Genomic DNA, 20,569 nt, shown 5'->3' on the forward strand with positions numbered 1-20,569 from the left:
TTGAAAGTTCGCAGAACTTTCGAAAAAAAATATTGATGACGCCCTGATGTAGCCTCTTATTAAAATATTAATATTAAAAAATATACAGGGTGTTACAGTGAAATCTAAACGTTTACTTTTGCTATAACTTTAATATTTGTGGACAATTATGTATAAAAATTATAACTGTTGGCTTTTCAAGGGAGGAATTTCAGTATGAGGAATTATAATTTGTACATATTTTGCTGCATCTGATAGAAGACGCCATATATCGAGGGTTTAGTATCAAAAAACGTTAACTACAAAAACATAAAGTGGCAGAAAATGCGAAAAACTTTTTTGAAACGTAATATCGGCCAACAAATTTGTGATTACGGAGGCAAAATACATTACAATAGAAATCTGTAAATTCATAAAGTATTATTATGGTTTCTTTGACATATTGTAAAAATGATTACAGGTTATTGTTATTCTACAGAGAAAAAAATAGAATTTTTTTCTAATAATGACCTGATAACGCTTTTTGATATTACCGATATATATTGTTCTGAAGCTATTTTCTTGTGGCATTTTTACAATTTTAACTATTTAGAATGGGAAATAAGCCACAATATTATTAAAAAATGATTTTTATTAACGTTTCGACGCCCAAATCGGGTGCCGTTGTCGAAAACGTTAATAAAAATCATTTTTTAATAATATTGTGGCTTATTTCCCATTCTAAATAGTTAAAACCGATATATATTTTTTGCAACCGTTAACGTCGCACCTGATAATAATAGTTTTACTACAGGGTTAGTACTTGCTCGGTGAAAATGTAAAAATGTAATTTCCCTAAAATGTTGCGAAAATTTCCCTGATATTTCCCCTTTTTTCAGGATATTTAGTTTGACTTTAACTTATATTCGCTGATATTTTCAAAATTTTCAGGATATCCAATGCAGCACTAACCCTGTATTATTAAAAATGTTATAAGTGTATTTAAATAAAAACTTTATTTTTCTAATAACATACAAATATTAAACTTATAAAATTTCTAAATACTTATACCATCTTTAAACGTCTTCATCTTCTGAAACATTTTCATTATGATCATCACCCTTTCCTTGAAGATTCTAGTAAAAGAAGTGATATTGTTCTTTAATTTTTGCTCACAGAGTTCTACTAAACCTTTTAACTTTTTATTATTAATCTTTAACGGTTTGTCATATTTTCTTCTTGGCACAAGTTTGTTAATTGAAAATGTTCGAAGTTGCCTTCTCTGTATTTTAAATTTCGTAAAATTGTCTGATTTAAAATTATATTTGAAATAACTGTGTTCAGTGTCTTATTTTATAATATGTATATGTATATTGTAGCCAAACTATGTTCAACCATTTGACAACAATTCCTTCAATGTCAGTTTTTTTTATTTTTATTCATTTGAATTTGAAGTTCTTTAAAATCCAAAATGTCTTCCTGATCTATTTCAACTACTTCGTATTTTGATTTCTTTAAAGCCATTTTAATCACTGTACATATACCATCCCGATGGATCATAGATTTCCAAGCCTTTACTCGCGTTTTCGATGTGGACACGGACCATATCACATTCAATTTGGGAATGTCCGGGCTTGAAAAATAACTGGTCGATTTTTGAAATATTTAGTGTTTCAACAGCAAACAGAAACATTGCGGAAACAATTGAATTTCCATTTTGGCCCAAACAAGTTTCAGACATAAAAGCGAAGTCTTTCCCAGTAACTTTATTTTTCATTGTGTATTTGTAAGGCAAGAGGCTACCTCAGAAGATCCAAGACCCGCTAGTGCTTCGTGCCATACAAAGTTTTGTGCTACGGCTGGACATTTTTCTGTTAAACGCTGACAAAATCAAAATATATACGTAACCGGCAATAAGAAAATAACATATATTATGTTTTCTTTTAACTTCGGCAAAACTAAAAAATGTAATGAGTAATCAGATTATTGTACTCATGTAATGAGAATCGAACAACATGGAAAATAAACAAATGTATTTAGCTATTCAGTATCAAAATGACGTTTTTCAAACAAATACGAATTATAATAATAACGCTGTCTACAATTACAGCTTAATAAATTAGTGTCAATAAACGTTAACAGTCGATAACTGTTTTTGATGTATCGCGAAATTCACTGTGAAATAACGTTATCACCTCTTAGATGTTTTTGACATGAACAATTTTTTCACAATTGGTAGGTAACGTTTAATGTATTTTGTAATCTGCTTCAGATAGAGATACAGGTTTTTGTTACTAAATGAAGTCGAAAACTGTGAACTCGATTACAGATATATCTCAATTTCACAAAAAATGTAGATAACGTTGTTTGACACTAAACCCTCGATATGTGGTATAAATTTGCACTTAACTTTTTTCTCTTTAATTTAGACTATTTATTTCTTCTTCTTATTTTATAAATAGGCTCAATGACTGTTTTACTTCGGTTTTTAGCCTCACTTGACATTGTCTGACCATCTTTTCCTCAGTCGTCCCAATGATCTTCTTCCATTTGGCGATTTGTCTCTTGCTATTCGTGCTATTCTATTTTCTGTCATTCTTTCTATGTGTTAATTCCGACTATTTACGTCAAGATACATTATTTTATATATAAAAAAAATTATATACCTACCTGTTAATAACTTCAAAACAATAATTTTTGAGATAAACGCATTTTACAAATTAGCTGCATAATAATTAGTTGCAATATTTGTACGTTAAAGGCCTGTATATCTGCGTATAAGCATAGTTAATACTTTATTATTATAAAAACAGCTGCTCAAAGATGGTTATGTAAAACTACAGAATGCTTTGTTACGGATGCTAAATGTTTTATTGGAAGAGAGTTTTGATGTCATCATTGGACAACCCCAATCTTATTTATTGCGTTATGGGAAATCCTAACGTCAAACCACCAATGGCAGACCGCTAGCCAGACCAGTAACAAATAGGGAACTTGCACATTTTTTTTAATTCAGTTTTGTTTAAAAATGAGATTTCCAAAATGTCACGCTTTAAAAACTCGTAATAACTTTAATACAAAGTACAAATTTAAAATCTTCTGTGTACTTAAAATAGTTCAAACGACCCGTGACATCACCTAATTATATTTTGTTTATGTTTATATTTATGGTTATATTTATATTTTAGTGACATTTATCGTATGTCATTGTAATAATATACAGTGATGAGTTGTGAGATAAAACGAAATGAAACTAGTGGAGGTGGGAGATTTAGCGATAAAAACGTATAAATTTACATTCTACTTATTGTTTCTCACCTTCAGACGTATCGGACGAGTTTGGCAACTGCCACTGTGACAGTGAAAGTTTGAGTTGACATACTCCTCTGATACGTCTAAAGGTGGGAAACAATAAATATAATGCAAGTTCTCTTTATCTCACAACTTAATGTTTTCCATCTTTTGCGATATTTTGCCGGATATTATCGCGCTCATCACTGTATACCAGTTTGTTGAGATTGGAAAATCTATCAAAATATTTATAAAACTGAGTATGTGTCAAAACGAATGCCAAATTTCCAAACCTAATTAATAGGGCTTTTCATCGATTGTCATTTGTTTCGAGCTTCTGTCATGTGTCACATAATGTTAATATATCTACGCCATACGTCTTTGGTTTATATCATTGGTATATAGCAATAACGTATGACGTAGATATATTAAAATTATGTGACACATGACAGAAGCTCGAAACAAATAACTGTGAATGACGCCCTCATTTGTTTCGAGCTTCTGTCATATCTCGTATAATCCGTGTTTCCGTGTATATTAATATTATACACAGATTATACAACATATGACAGAAGCTCGAAATAAATGATAATCGATGAAAAGCCCTATTATTGGCGATGACATTCAATACTACAATTATATGACGTCTCCACCAATGAGTCACGTTTTGGGCTGGCTGCTCTAATTTTAATTTTTAATCGTTTTTAGGGCCTAAAGAAAGACAAACAAAACTTTTTTCTTTGATATATTATGTTTTAAATTATGTTCTGCTGTGATTTATAACATTTTTTTTTCGAATCTAAAATGTTAAGCAAGTTCCCTATTGTGTAAAATGTACTGTAAAATTGTGTAAAAATTATTTTATACATTCTCATAAAAAATAAACTTATTTTTATTAATATTGCTCTGAAGATATTTTCCTGTGGCATCTTATGCAATTTATTATTTTAAATGGGAATAAGCCACAAATTTAATTTGAAATTAAGATTATTTTAAAGTTTCGATTTCCACTTCGCAAAATAGATGCAAATAAAAATTTGAATTCTCATAACTGTTTTAAACAACGACGCCCTGCGTCCTATTTATAGATCGGGTCATAATTAAAAAATGCAAAGATGTAAATTCGTTTCATAAAAATAAAAATTTTGAGATTTGAAAAAAAAAATTGGGTTTAATATGTTAAGGACCATCCTGTAGATATACAAATATTTTTATTTCATTTTGTATGTTCTGTTATTTACAATACATAGTAGCAATTTTGATAGTATTTGTTATCCGTGATAATATTAATTATTATTAACTTCTGTAAATAGTAATAGGTAGTGTGTGCGTTATCGCCAAGATATCATGACGCATTAACACCGGACGTGGTGAGATATTTTAGCCAAAAGAGTAATTTATAGATTGTGTAGCCTGTACACCACTGGCATGCAACATTAACACCGTGCCAGATTTTAAAAATATAGCAGACAAGAAAGACACAAGACACTGTCTCATTCCAACGACTGTCTCAACTTAAGGAGACGATGTCTTCCAAATTATTATTTAACACTTAAATTATATTACAAGTGATCTACGTATGTGATAATTTTTTTCATAACTACTGTGTGTATCAGGGTTTTAGTGTGTCTGAACATCAGACATCATTGCTATCAGTTCGATTGATTTTTGGCAGGAATAAAAATGTTCGCACGTGCTGTGTGGTGTCATGGGTGATGCATTAAGATGTTCAGATTTTGAGTTATAGTGACAGAACAATAACTTTGATATTAAAATTGTATCACATTTTGTGCCAAAAGTTTTTATGTCAGTATGAGGTGAGTGATATGTCTAGATGTAGGAAGGAAGATGTTTTAATAAGATAAATAAATCAAACATTATAACCTGGTTTTAAAAAAGCTTAACTTCCTGTTAATCATTGATGTTTATTATTTGATTTTTACTTTGACTATTCTTCTATTTGGATGATATTCGAAAATTTGGAAAATAATTTTTTAAATTTTACTTTGTGAATTTTATTTTACTCAAAAGTTAAAAACTCACGTCTTGTTCGAATCTAAAACGTTATGATAACCTCGTATAAGCAGTATGCGTCTGCAAGGATAGGGGTGTGTTAGGAGGAGATGTGTTCAACATCAATAGCCCAATAAATGACCGTTTTGGAGTGTAATTTTCAGGGGCAACTCCGAATTGCATGAAAATTTGGATTTAGGTTCTACTTACCCTCCACTTCCAAGTTGAATTTGTCACATTGGCTGCTTTTACTTGGGGGGTGACAGTCACCCCTTCTCAGGGGGTGAAAAACGCGTGTTTAAAATAAGCCAGGAAATGGATAAATTGACCGATTATAGGCAACTTTAGTTCTATAAAGTTTTTTAAGTAAGTCAATACTTTTCGCGTTATTCGCAATTGAAAATGTTGATTTTTCGCCAAAAAAACTACGTTTTCAGACCGTTTTTCGCAAATAACTCAAAAAGTAAAGAGTTAATCGAAAAAAATATTCTAAGCAAAAGTGTAGCTTATAAAAAACAAAAAAAGATGGTGTATCAGTAAAGTATATAAACTGAGAAAAAGCAAAGTTGTAGCTCATAAAAAATACGTTTTTATTCGTCTAATTCCAAATCGAATAAGTCAACGCGAAATCACCGAAAAATTAAGCACTTTTCGGGAAAAGCTTATTAATACTTTTAAAGCACCTAAAAAAAGATTTGTTTGTTTTTTACAAAAGTTTCTTTCTAGCATCTAAAATAAACGAGTTACACTGAAAAAATGTTGGCCCCTTTTTTTGGTAAAAAAAATTGTGAAAACCTCCGTCTATTTAGCACCCTAAATAAAATTAATCGTTACCGCTTTACCATTTATTTTAACTGTATGTATATTGTTTATATGATCTGTAAGTTTGATTGGCTTGAAGTGCTTATTTCTGAAGAAATTTGGTATTATAATAAAACAAAATTTTCTAAAAATTTTTGAAAAATTTCCTTTTTTCAAAATAACTTAAAAGGTATTAGTGATAAGAAAAATCTTAAAGAGCAAAAAAATATAGGTTTTGTTATTATAAATAAGTATGCTAGTTTCATTTTGGTTTTCCGCAAGACAAAACTTGGTTAAGATGTGGCTGTTCAAAATTTGCATACACTCAAGTTCAAGCTTTTTAACTATAACCCTTTCAAAAATAAGCACTTTATAAACCGGTGAGACTGACAGATCATATAAAAAATAGATAAGTAAAAAATTGTTTGTAAAGCGGTAGCGATTAATTTCATTTGAGGAGCTAAACACAGGGAGATTTGCATGATTTTTTTACAAAAAAAAGGAGGGCCAACTTTCTTAGGAGCGTAACTCGCTTATTTTTGATGCTAAAAACTTTTATGAACAATTTTAATAAAGATTTTTATAAATACTTTAAAAAAGTTTAAATAGGTTTTTCCCGAAAAGTGCTTAATTTTTCGGTGATTTCACCTCGAAATATTCGATTTGGAATTAGACGCATAAGAACGTATTTTTCATGAGCTACAACTTTGTTTTTACTCGATTGATAGACTTTACTGATACACATTTTTTTTCAATTTTTTATAAGCTACACTTTTGCTAGGGGTATTTTTTTCGATCAAGTGTTTACTGTTTGAGTTATTTGCGAAAAACCTTTCAAAAACTTAGTTTTTTGTCGAAAAATAAACATTTTCAATCGAAAATAACTCGAAAAGTATTGACTTACATAAAAAACTCTATGGAACAAAAGTTGCTTAAAATCAGTCAATTTATCCATTTCCGGTCTTATCTTGAATATATGTTTTTTCACCCCCGAGAAGGGGTGACTGTCACCCCCCAAGTAAAAGCAACCAACAACACAATTTCAACTTTGAAGTGGAAGGTAAGTAGAACCTATATCCAAATTTTCCTGCAATTCTGAGTTGCCCCTGAAAATTACACGGTATCGCCGTATTTCCTGTTCATTTACTGGGCTACAATTTTAGTTCCTAACACCGTCCATGTTCTAGTTCCTCTTCTTCCGTTGTTTTCTTGTAATAAGACTGCCACGAAAGACAAGTCCCTTGGATAACAAATGATTTCTTTAAGAATTTTTGGTTTTTTTGTTTTTTGGAAACAAGACATTTCGCGTGGAGGTTAGCTACCGCTAGGTTCTCTTCTGGGAGCAGGAATCATTGTAAAATTAGATTGGTAAACCACAGAAAATCAATCTCCCCCCTTATTGTGATTTGAATGTTGACTCTTAAGGAGTACACCAGAGTGCTCACTTTTCTTCAGTATACTTTATACTTCTTCTAGAAGAAAAGATCTGTCACATTTAGGTAGCGCTTTACCCCTCTTATAGATTTATTTAATTAGGTGTTGTATGAAAAAGTAAATATCTACGAGTACAGCAACATGCAATAGAAAACAATAAACAGAAAATGGTTAATTTTAATATTAATTGGTCATCTATATTTTCTTCGGTAAATTACTCATGATGTACTGTCTAAAATTAACACCTCCACAAAATATTTGCTACTTGTAAAAAACTTTTTCCTATTGCACTTCTGTTATTTCGAACTTCCTGAAAAAAATTCTTACCTTTTTTCTGTATAAATCGCGTTTCTATATTCTCTATTTTTTTCAATGAACTTCCGTTTTCTTGATCTCTAGATGCTTTTTGTCGTCCTTCTTTCCATTTCGTATTTAGTCTTATCCCCTTCTTTTTCTTCCTGTAGAATTTTTTATTTTGCATTCCTTATCTTATTGATAGCTTTAATTCAGTATCTAACCATTATGTTTTTCTTCTCTTTGTTTTCTTGGAATTACATTTTTGCCGCCATTTCAACAACTTTTTACACCTTTTTTCACCTTTCATCTATGTTCTCTTGGGTTATGTGTAGGTCGTGTTTTGAAATTTTGTCTGCAAATGTTTGTCGACTTTTTTCTTCTTTTAGCTGCTGTATAACTGCTTAATGCTGCTTCTAGAATTAAGTTGCGTATATTTTTTCGTTCAAATGTTTGATTAAGTTTTGCTATTACCAGGAAATGATCGTTATGAGTATCTTCTCCTATGTTTGGTCTTGTTAGTATCTTCTCATGCTCTCTTTGAATAAGCACATGGTATATTTGATTGATATATTTAACGAACTCCTTGTGGGCAAACTTCGTGCTTATAACAGATATTCCTTTAGTTGCTGCTGAAGTTTACTAGTTTACTAGTCTTTACCATTTTCCATTAACACACATCTTTGTCCACCACGTTACAGACCCTTAGGTTATCATTGGTCCAATAATCTTTTTCTATAACCATATTATAACACCACACACTCTAAAAGACAAAAGACACTATAAGAATAATCCCCTTAAAAAAATATATGTTTTTAGTCAAGTTGGGTTAGACGAATAACAGGCCTAACCTTGCATTAGGAGCTGCCCCTAATTTTATTTTTTTAATCTTTAGGGGGGTCAATAGTAGTGTAAATTTAAAATCTCGACTGAATTTCGCCATTGCGTTAGCCGCCATCTTGATTTTAAACGAGAACCGTTTTTGCTCAATATCTCCGCCATTTTCAACTTTTCGACAAAAAGTATAACAACCAAAATTATATAACAACATTAACAGTATAACAACAAAATAGTGACAGTTATATATAAATAGAGCATAATTATTGAATTATCTCGTTTATTGTTACGAGATTATTATCTCTCTTGTTTAGAGAGAATTGAATTCTACACAATTTTAGTTTCTTTCATTTTTTTGCTAAAGTTAATATTTAAGATAGTAAATATGTATGCCATAATGGCGCGAGCGTAATACCTGATTGATTTGTAGCAATTTAATTGTTTTTGTTCAATATCTACGCCATTTTCAACTTATATTGTTCCAAATATGATTTCCTACAATTTCTTTTTAACAATTTTTTTCATGCGGTTGATATTTTCCGAGTTAAGTGGGAAAATAGTAAAAAGTGGTGGGGGAGCATAATTACTGAATTGAATCTTTTTTCCGAGCTGTCCCAAATTTTATAATTCTATCCTTTAGGGGAGATCAATAGTAGGGTAAATTTAAAATCTCGACTGAATTGCGCGGTTGCATTAGCCGCCATATTGATTTTAAAGGAGAACCGTTGTTGCTTAATATCTCCGCCATTTTCAGCTTTTCAACAAAAACGGTAAGAATTAAAATTGTTAGAAACGCAATTTCATACAATTTCTTTTCCACATTTTTTTTATGCGATCAATATTCTCCGAGTTAAGGAGGAAAATAGTGTAAGCGGATGGGAAGCATAATTATCGAATTGTCTCATATATTATATATTATTACCTTTACGACATAATTGTACATAAACAAAAATAAAGAGAATTATATTTTATACAATTTTTGAAACTTCCAATGAAACACCAACGAAACTAATACTTCTTCTTAAGGTGACGAGACCGTTTGTCGATCGTTGGCTCTCATGTTGCCCAGCATATTAACAATCATTGTCTTATTTACAGCCGCACGAAATAGTTCAGTGCTAGTTTTCCCAAACCATTGGCGTAGGTTTTTAAGTCAAGAAGTTGTACGGCGGCCCACACTTCTTTTTCCCATTATTTTACCTTGCATGACAAGGTGAAGTATGTCATATTTTTCTGGGTGACGCATTATATGACCAAAGTATTCCAATTTGCGCCTTTTAACCGTGTTCACTACTTCGCAACTTTTATTCAAACGTTGCAAAACCCTTTCGTTTGTGACTCTTTCTACCCAACTGATCTTCAGAATACGGCGGTAGACCCACATCTCAAATACCCACATCTCAAACTAATACAATAAGTACATAAAAGACATAAATAATAACTTATATGCATTAAGTTCATATAATTTTATTAACTAGCGGGTTTTATTGGTTGAATTTTTCTGTCGATAATTAAGTTTCATGTCAACCAACATATTTTAATATTTCAACAATTATTTTTTTAATTTTGGACCCCGTTGGGGGGAATTTTCCCATTCCCCCCATCTTAGACCCGCCACTGGTTCTCTCGAAAAATTGTAGTAAATCGTAATTGCAACAATTTCAGTCCTTACACTTTTTGTCGAAAAGTTGAAAATGGGGAAGATATTGAGCAAAAACAATTGCTTTAAAATCAATCAGGTCTTACGCTCGCGCCTTTACCGCATACGTACTACCTTAAATATTGATTTTATCAAAAAAATGAAGGAGATCAAAATTGTACAAAATTTAATTCTCTTCATTTCTATATAGGTTAAAATTTGTTGTAAAAGTAATAATAAACCAGATAATTCAATAAATCAATAATTATGCTTTAACTGTCACTGTTTTTCTCCATAACTCGGAAAATATGGACCGCACGAAAAAAATTATAATAAACGAAATTATAGAAAATCGCATTTTCAACAATTTCAGTTTGTATATTTTTTGTCGAAAAGTTGAAAATGGCGGAGATATTGAGCAAAAACGGTTCTCGTTTAAAATCAAGATGGCTGCTAACGCAACGGTCAAATTCAGTCGAGATTTTAAATTTATACTACTATTGAACCCCCCTAAAGATAAGAAAAATAAAATTTGGGGCAGCTCCTAATGCAAGGTCAGATGGTATCCCGACTGGGCTATTTTTTTATTTAGCATAATGCCTCTCAACTGCTCTTAACTAATGGCCATTGGCATACAATTATGTTTTGAAAGCGGTTTCTGATCTGACAACTGAAACGTCAAATGAAATATTTCTGTGTATACAGTGACGTGATGAGCGCGCTAATAACCGGCAAAATAGCAAAAAAGATGAAACACGTCTTAAGTTATGAGATAAAAAGAAATGAAACTAGTCGAGCTGAGAAATTTAGTGATATCAACTATATCAGGGGAGTATATATAGGAGTATGTCAACTAAAACTGTCACTGTGACAGTGGTAGTTGCCAAACTCGTCCGATACGTCTAAAGGTGGGAAACAATCAATATAATGTAAATTTATAGGTTAATATCGCTAAATTTACCAGCTCGACTAGTTTCATTTCTTTTTATCTCACAATTTAATACGTTTTCCATCTTTTCTGCTATTTTGCCGGTTGTTAGCGCGCTCATCACTGTATATGACTTTTTCTGAATGAACTAAAACAAATCCGACTGCTAGTACCGAATTAGCAAAATATCGCGGTACGGGTGCCGTGGCGATATCTGCTTAGGTATAACAAGCAAAAGTTTTACTTTAATAAAATTAAAATAATATTAAAATAAACTTTTATTAAGACCGATTTTCGCCTTTGCGGTTTCTATAATTTTCACACCATACAAATGCTGAGGCAAAGAATGCTAGGGAGATCTATGAATTGCATCTTATTTCCTGCCTGCTCAGCGTGGCAAAAATTCCAATGAAAAATTGGTCCCACATAACTCTGTTAGAAGTAAACTAATAAAAATAAATAATAATTCTACTGTAAAATGAAATCTAGAGACGTCCTATATTTTAATTCATTCAGGGAGTGCCTTAAACGCCGTAATCCGTTTCAGGTTCCTTGGCTATCATATACAGAGTGGCCAAAAGTCTGGAAACGGCTAATTATCTCCTAAATTAGTCATAGTTGTACAAAATTTGAGGTACACCTATTTTAGAATACGGAGATTCCATATTTGATATTTGCAATGTTGCCAGAGTTGCCGTTTCTCTTATATTATTAGTAACTTTGGTTTTTCAAATTCATCACCCTGTATATTCAGTCATTATTGGAATCTACTATTCAATATGAGTTCAACCATATTTAAGACTTATGACTTTATGTGGTCTGGAAGGTTTTAAATACATAAAACAGAAGTCTGGCAACGCTTAATTGTCTCAATAAATTTTTTAATACTAACTATTTTGTTAGTTGACAGTACCCTAATCTATGGTACAATGCGTATACCGCATTTCTTCATGATTGTCTAGAAATTATTCGAGATTCATCGATAATTCGTTGCCTTAGCTCTGCAAGACTTGCTGGTTTAGTTTTTTAAACTGAATTTTTGAAGTATCCCCAATAAAAATACACTTTAAGATTGAAATCAGGTGAACGTGGAGGTCATTCAATTCTACCTCGTCTACCAATCCATCGTCCGAGAAATATCTCATGTAAATATGGCCGAACATTTACACCAAAATGAGCTGGAGCTCCATCTTGATGAAACCATATCCGATTATAAAATTGGCCCAAACAAGTTTCTCAGTGTAGGTACAATTTCATTTCTAAGTAACATTTCGTAACTATCTTACGTTAAATTTCCTTCGACAAAAAAAGGCCCAATTAACTGAATACCTACTATACCTGACCATAAATTTAATTTTTGTGGTCTTTGAGTATGGTTTTCACGCATTCACACAGTGTAAAGTCTGCTTCATAGGAAAAACATATTCTGTTAACGAAGTTTTCATCATTTTCAATTTTATCCATGACTACCTCAGTAAACTTCATTTAATTCTTGCAATAAGTTTGTATGGTTTAAATTTATTCTTACGTAATACAGGTAAGACTGAAGAATGACCTACATCATGTACTTGTGCAACCCTGCGATGCGCAACCCTACATTTTCAACAAAAATTTTATTATTTAATAGTTGGCCATTGAAATCCAATATGTGAGGTTTTCTCCAAAAAAAGTTCCAACCACGTGGGGAGAGTCCTGTGTTGCCCTGGGTAACATCCAGGTTTATCTATACCATCCAATGAATTTTATATAAATATGTAAAACATCCTTATTATTTACATTTAAAGGGTTTTTACCCGATACATTTTGGTGGCTCAGGCATGCAAATTTTGGCTTTTAAACACTGATGATGGATTCCTTAATCCGAAAACGTTTTGTATTGTGACCCTTATTTAGGGTATTTTAATATATACCTTTAACAAGAAACTTGGTATTTTTGTGATTTATGGTATACAGCCAGCTACAGGAAGTTTATTTTCCTCCTGGATTTTATTATTTAATAATTATATCTAAAAAAATCTAAAAAGTTTTGTTGTCATTCATAACTCTTTTCGGTCTACCTGATCGGTATCTATCTGTTACTTCTCCAGATTCCTCAATCGCTTTACAGTTTTTTGTACCGTCGCGCGTCGCCTTATGAATAGGAGATATTTTTCTGTCTCCGTACCCTCTCATCATTAGAATTATTGTAATTCGTTTTTTTTTTTCGTTAAGAGCCATTTTAGAGAAGCAATTTATTTTGCAGACCTTTTCAAAACACAACTACTGTCAGTTTTAGTTAATAATGTAAATGGTGAGCAAATATCCAAATCACAGCATTCTACATTTAAATATATAATTTATTAAAATCTACATAATATTTTGCACTATTTTATGTATCTAAGACATTCCCGACGACATAAAATCATAAGTGTTATATATGGTTGAACTCGTATTGAATAGGAGACTCCAATAATGACTGAATCTACAGGGTGATAAACTCGAAAAACAAAAGTTACTAATAATATAAGAGAAACTGCAAATCTGGCAACATTGCAAATATCAAATATGGAATCTCCGTATCCCAAAATAGCTATACCTCAAATTTTGTACAATTATGACTAGCAATTTACGAGATAATTGGCCGTTTCCAGACTTTTGATCCACTCTGTATACACTCTCTGATGATAGCTAAGGAGCTTGAAACCGGTTAGGGTGTTTATGGCACTCTCTGAATGAATTTAAATATATAGACCAGGAAGGATCTGTTTTTAGGTGTATGTGAGAGGTGGCATTCGGATTTTTGCTGATAAAGTTAGGTAATAACTTCGTTAATAATAATATAATTGACTTATACTCCTTCTCAAATATGCCCGATACAATAATAAAAAAAAATAAAATATTTAAAATTTTTAAAAAATTTCGTTTTTTTTTCTACTTTCTTTGCTTATAACTTTAAAACGATTCATTTTGGAACAAAGTCGTATAGGAATAAAACAAAGATAATTAAATTTTATATCAGATACGATTGGTTAAAAATGTCTTAATTTAACACCCTTGCTGCAAAATAGCAATAAATATAAAATAAGGGGGCAAAACAAGCCTCTCTTTATTCAATGTTTTTCCATCACTTAGGTTACACTTGGAACCTTCTTAATTCGCTTAGAAAATTTTTGTAATGTGGTAAAACTGTCCACCAAATTTCATTAAAATTGACTTACTAGATTTTGCATAATAATTTTGCAATCTAAACTTTTTTTAAAAAATTAAAATTTTTTAAAGTTTTGTACAACAAAAACTAGAACATACAAAGATTTGTCAATTTTTTTACATATAAAGGAGCACTCTACCTATCTAATGCACTTTACAGAATTAAAATCGGATTATTTAAGCAGCCTCAGCAATGTTTTAAAGTTGTAAACAATTTTTTGGCTTATAAACAAATTAGTGCTGTCTCCAGGAGGGTGTGCTATGGGCTCCTTTATTTAGATGGACTTACCCAAGTTTTTTTTTGTATTTTGACCCGTAGAACACGAATTTTTTGGGTAACAGTTGATCCGGATGTCGATAAGATTGTTATAAACAAAGAACTTGAGGAATTACATAACATCGATTTTTCGCAAAATAATTTTTTTTTGTATTCCTTGGGTAATACTAAGCAAAAAATGTTCTTACAAGTTTTTTCGTAGGATGCATAGTTTTCGAGATAAATGCGGTGGAACATTAAAAAAATCGAAAAAATGCAATTTTTGAACGAGAATAAATTTGATTAAAAAATAAAATAGCAATTCTGCTGACAGCATTTGAAAGTTTAAGTCAAATTATACCGGTTTTAATTATTTGCATTGCTAAAAATTATTTTTTTTGTTAGACAAAGCTATTTGTTTATAAGCAAAGAAATTGTTTATAATTTTAAAACATTGCTGAGGCGCCTTAAATAATCCGATTTTAATTATGTAAAGTGTATTAGATAGGTAGACCATCTCTTTATATGTAAAAAAATTAGCCAACTTATAAATGGTCTACTTTTTGTTCAGAAAGATTTTAAAAAATTTTAACTTTTTAAAAACATTTATATTGCAAATTTATTATGCAAAATCTATTAGGTCGATTTTAATGAAATTTGGTAGACCCTTTAAGTAAGCTATAAGAATTTTCTAAGCGAATTACTAAGGTTCTAAGTGCCACCAAAGTGGTTAAGAAACATTGAATAACAACAGGCGTATTTTGCCCCCTTATTTTGTATTTATTGCTATATTGCAGAAAAGGTAATACCTTAAGAGGATCGGTACGTATTTTCGGCTGCAATGCTATTCAAATGGGGATTCATTTTTTTCAAATCCTGAGAAAACTAATAAGTATTTTTGAAAAATTTAAACGCAGAATGAAAGATTACGTTATTAGCGAGGGCCGAAAGTCCCTGAGAACTTCTATAATGTTTATTTTAATAAGTTACAGGGGTGAAAAAACTAAGAGAAAATTTAGTGTGATTTTTAATTTCAAATATCTCATTCAAAATAAACTTTTTATTTATTCTAAGGGACTTTCGGCCCTCGGTAATAATTTAGTCTTTCATTCTGCGTTTAAATTTTTCAAAAATATTTATTGGTTTTTTCAGGATTTGAAAAAAATGAACACAATGCCGTGGTAATATTTTCCGAATCTGTCTTTGTCTTACAACGCACTCAACCGAATATAATATTGTCAGCATATATTGTCAGTCAGACACTGACAATCAGTGACAATTTTAAATATTTGACATTGCATCGGGAATATTTTGAGAAATTGATTAAATATTATTGATATATAGTGTATTTGATAAATAATTGATTTAAGACGTGAACTTAATAAAAAGTTATATATTGTGTATTATTTGTGGAAGATCCAAGCAGAGAATACATCAGATATATCCTGTGATCCAAGTATTTTGTTGTTAGAGATGTTCAAAATTGTAAGCGTTCTAAAATAACAACATATTATTAAAAAATCACTTTAACACTTTTCCTCTTTTCTCGATTGATTATTAGTTTTTGGTGTACAAATAAATTATTACAATCACTGAAAACATAGTTAGTGAAAAAATTATCACATTTATTAACTGAATTAATAATTTGCAATTATAAAAATAACAGTTATCCAAGAACATTCAAAAGCCATCTCTTTAAATTAATTATGACATTTTCAAGTAGAATGACATTCTAGTTATGTTTACATATCCACACCAGTGTGAATTTTACTACACGTAATTTGCCGTGTAAAGACAGAAAAAGTAGGGATACACGTAAAATATTTGCGAATTATGTACCCATAGCCTTAAGACATTTTTGACCAGTCGTATATCATTATATCATACAGAATTCAATTATCTTTATTTTATTTCTCTACGTCTTTGTTCCAAAACGAACCGTTTCAAAGTTATAAGCAAATAAAGCAGAAAAAAATCGATGTTTTTCGAAATTTTTAAATATTCTAATTTTTTTAATAATGTTCCGGGCATATTTGAGAAGGAGCATAAGCCAATTATTATTACTGAATGTGTCACCTAACTTTATCTGCAAAAATCCGAATGCCACCTCTCACATCCAAAAATACACGTTTTTTACAGATTAGTCCTGGTCTAATAAGACCTCTCTAGTTTTCGTTTTACAGCAGAATTATTATTTGTTTTTATTAGTTTACTCCTACTTACTAACAGAGTATAGGGGACCAATTATTTTTTGTTATAATTTTTGCCACGCTGAGCAGGCAGGAGGTGAAATGCAATTTATAGATCTCCCTAGCGTTCTTTCTCTTAGCATTCGTGTGGTTTGCAAGTTATAGAAACTGCGAATTCGTTACCAGAAAGTTGGTCTCGATAAAAGTTTCATTTTAATATTATTTCAATATTATTAATGTCCGACTGGTATATTATTTGGCAAATAATGACATGATTTCAAAGTCAGTTAAGTCTAATATAATGCCCTAGGACGTTATTTTGAAATATAACGCCCTAGAACATTAAATTTAAATAACTAGTTAAATACTGTCAAGTTGACAAATAACAACCTAAGTAAAATTATGGTTACCACAATTATGTTACGACTATTGCTGGTAAATGTACTTATTTAAAAACTAATTAATTCAAAATTCATTCAAATTTTTTGCGTATAAAGAATAATTTAGTCGGACATTAAACGTTGGAGGCACCACGGGTATTATATATAATAACGCTTTCGGTCAACTCATATCCCTCGGGCCAAGGTCCCTCGGTATATACACCATAGACCTCAAGCGTTATTATCGTTATAATACCCTTGGTATAGTCTGTTCGCTAAACTCAGACGCAACTTTCTAGATATTTTAGTCGGTAATTTTGCCAATTTTAGTAAAATTAGCAAAAAATAATTACTAAATAGTTATGAATCACTAAATAGTTAGTAATTTTTCCAATTTTTGCAAAATTGGCAAAAAACAAAAAAATTATCGACTAAAATATCTAGCCAGTTGCGTCTGAGTTTAGCGAACCGACTATACATACCTTAATAACTATTTTAATTGTATTGAAGTAAAACTAATTGTATAAAAGTAATAAACTTTGTATCTAGGGCTTTTCGTCTTCCTCCTATTACGAGAGATGTCGCTGTTTTGCGTCTCAAAAGGTGGAAACATTGCATCGCGATGTTTTCCCTGAAATAGACAGGATTGTTGATATTCGTTTCAGAGTTGTGACTGCATAGCTTCACTGAGGATGCATAGATGCTGAAATAGCTATATGGAGATGGTGGTCCAACTCTGAATCACATAACAACAAAAACTGCCTTTATCTATCTTGAAGTAAAACTGTTGCTTATTTATATTATAATTTCTAGTTGAATCCATACAAACGTTTTAATTAGTTGGTACATTCACCATATTAATAAATATATTATTTGTTAAGATACCCAAGACTCTACTAATTTTCTCTTTGTATTTGTTTCTGTTTTAGGTCCTTTATCTGTTTAACGCTCCTGTTTCTAACTCTTGCAATAGTATCCATACAAGCAGATAAAAAAGCCAAAAAGTATGAACTAGAGAATGAAGATACTAAATCCAATAACGACAAAGAGTTAGATTTCCAAAAACAAGTTTGCAAAGGGAAAGAATGTAGAAAATTTAAAAAAAATAATGATGACGATGATAATGATAGTCATGAACAGTTGTCTAAATACAACAAAAAATTTAATGCCGGTAAAAATATAAAGAAAAATGGGAACGATGATCGAGATTATGATGAACACAAAAAAGACGGGAGTAATCGATACAAGGCAAATAAAAAGAATGCTAAAAACACTGTCGAAGAAAGTGACGAAAGTACAGAAAATGGTGCAAGCGATAGTCAAATAAAATTGAAAGGGAGAGAAAAGGAAAAAAGGAATAATAATAAAAAAATTAAATTTTCGCTACAAGATGACGACAACGATGATTCTGAAGAACGAAAAAGTCAATGGAAAGATAAAATATCAAGAAAAAGCAAAAATGAAATGAAAAACGTTGATGTAGAGTCGTCGAAATCAATAAAAAAGAAACACAGCAAATATGACAATGATGAAGATTCAAGCGAAGAAGATAAAAAATATACAAAGTTTAAGAAAAATAAAGAAGAAGATCTTAATGGTAAAGATAAAAAATATAAAAGGGATGCAGGCCAGAATAAAAAGGAACTTGCAAAAGATATTGTGGACAAAGGAATAAAAAACCAGAAAAATAGTAAAAAACTTCGTAATAATAACAAAGATGATGAAAGTACGGAATTGGCAACAGTAGAAAATGAGAGCACCGATGAGACAAACACTGAAGAAGAAGACGACGATGACATTAATGGAAACACTGAAGGAGACGATGATAATAACGGAAATTCTAGCAATAATGATAATGACCAGAATGATGACGATGAGGATAATGTTGATTATCAGCAAGAGAAAAATAATGGTAAAAATAAAGATGACGATGACGACAATGGTGGAGGTAATGGTAATCAGAAAAAAAGTGTCAAAAAGAATAAAGGGAGGCAGCAAGAAAGTGATGAAAGTGAAGAAGATGACGAAGATGATGAAGATAATGATGGTTCTAACAAAAGTCGGAAAAAGAATTTTAAAGTCAGTATTAAATATCGCCATGAGAAGAACAAAAATTCTGCCAATATGGATGAAGCTATTTTAAAGAAAATTCATGGTATTAAGAAAAATAAGTATAAGTAAGTAATTTAAGACTATTTAAGACTGATTTTTAATATCGCGAAAAATGGTAATAAGATTTATTTTACTATAAGGAGAATATTTTTATATTTTTATCAACGTACGTGGGCGATCCGATAAGTACTTAGCTCACCGCCTGATGGCTCCACTATCGCAAGAGAAATAATAGGTACTATCGTGTAATACATTCTTGTAGACGGTCTATGGGTCTAAAAGTGAATGGGACATCAGTGATTCTCAGTTTGGGTTTAGGTAAGGTTTAGGAACAAGAGAAGCAACAGTAGCAACACAGGTTTGGTCCAAAATTTTTACGATCAGAGGAAGGAAGTGTTCCTGTGCTTTTTAGATTACGAGAAAGCGTTTGATCGTGTCCAACATCACAAGTTAATGCAGATCCTCAAGAAACTTGATATAGACCAAAAATACATAAGATGCATTGAAAACTTGTACTGGTATCAGACAGCACAATTAAAAATAGACAATTCTATATCCAAACCAATACATATAAGAAGGGGTGGGGTGTTCGGCAGGGATGTGTGCTCTCTCCTCTTTTATTTAACATTTATTCGGAAGCCATATTTCAAGAGTCTTTAGAAGATGCAGAGATGGGAATCAAAGTGAATGGGGTATTGATCAACAACATACGATATGCTGATGATGCAGATAGCAACATAGCAGATCTTCAACAACTTGTCACTATAATCGGAGAACTATACTAATACAAACTCACTATACAAAAATGGGATTATTTTAGTAAATATTTTACATTGTTGCGAAGCTATTTTTTCTTGTGGCCCTTCATTATTATTCATATTCATATTATCATTAGTAAATATTTGTCAATTTCATTTATTACTTTATTATTATAAGTTTTAATGTTATTGTTTGCTTTTAGGGACGATGATGACGACGACTCAAGTGAAGAAGAAAGTACTCCAAAGAGATATAGATTTACACATGACGATGAAGATTATTAACTTCACTTCAAATATAAGAGAACACACAATGTTATGAAGAAACATTTAAGTGATTACATAATTATATTTGTATAAAAAATTAAATAATTTAAATTAATATAAAATAAGTAAAAAAATACAATAGATTCGTATATAAAATAATATTAATACCTAGATGGATATATACTACCAATCCTTCGTCCATCCTATAAAGTTGAGACACATATTA

The 20,569-nt window shown here is 31.0% G+C and overlaps 1 protein-coding gene across 1 annotated transcript; it reads left to right on the forward strand.

Annotated features, from left to right (window-relative positions):
* Positions 1–4,615: 4,615 nt before the first annotated feature.
* LOC126892877 (uncharacterized protein DDB_G0290685-like) lies at positions 4,616–20,482 on the forward strand. Its single transcript, XM_050662695.1, has 3 exons — positions 4,616–5,066; positions 18,136–19,383; positions 20,280–20,482. Exons 1-3 carry the CDS (start codon positions 5,062–5,064, stop codon positions 20,359–20,361), a joined length of 1,335 nt encoding a protein of 444 aa, XP_050518652.1. The 5' UTR covers positions 4,616–5,061; the 3' UTR covers positions 20,362–20,482.
* The last annotated feature ends 87 nt before the right edge of the window (positions 20,483–20,569 follow it).

The sequence above is a fragment of the Diabrotica virgifera genome, chromosome 9 (assembly GCF_917563875.1).
Source record: "Diabrotica virgifera virgifera chromosome 9, PGI_DIABVI_V3a".
Taxonomy (NCBI): Eukaryota; Metazoa; Arthropoda; class Insecta; order Coleoptera; family Chrysomelidae; genus Diabrotica; species Diabrotica virgifera.

Excerpts from the sequence above, each read along its gene's own strand:
- LOC126892877 (XM_050662695.1), top strand. Across the intron at positions 19,384-20,279 it reads ATTAAGAAAAATAAGTATAA|GGACGATGATGACGACGACT; the intron begins GTAAGTAATTTA and ends GTTTGCTTTTAG.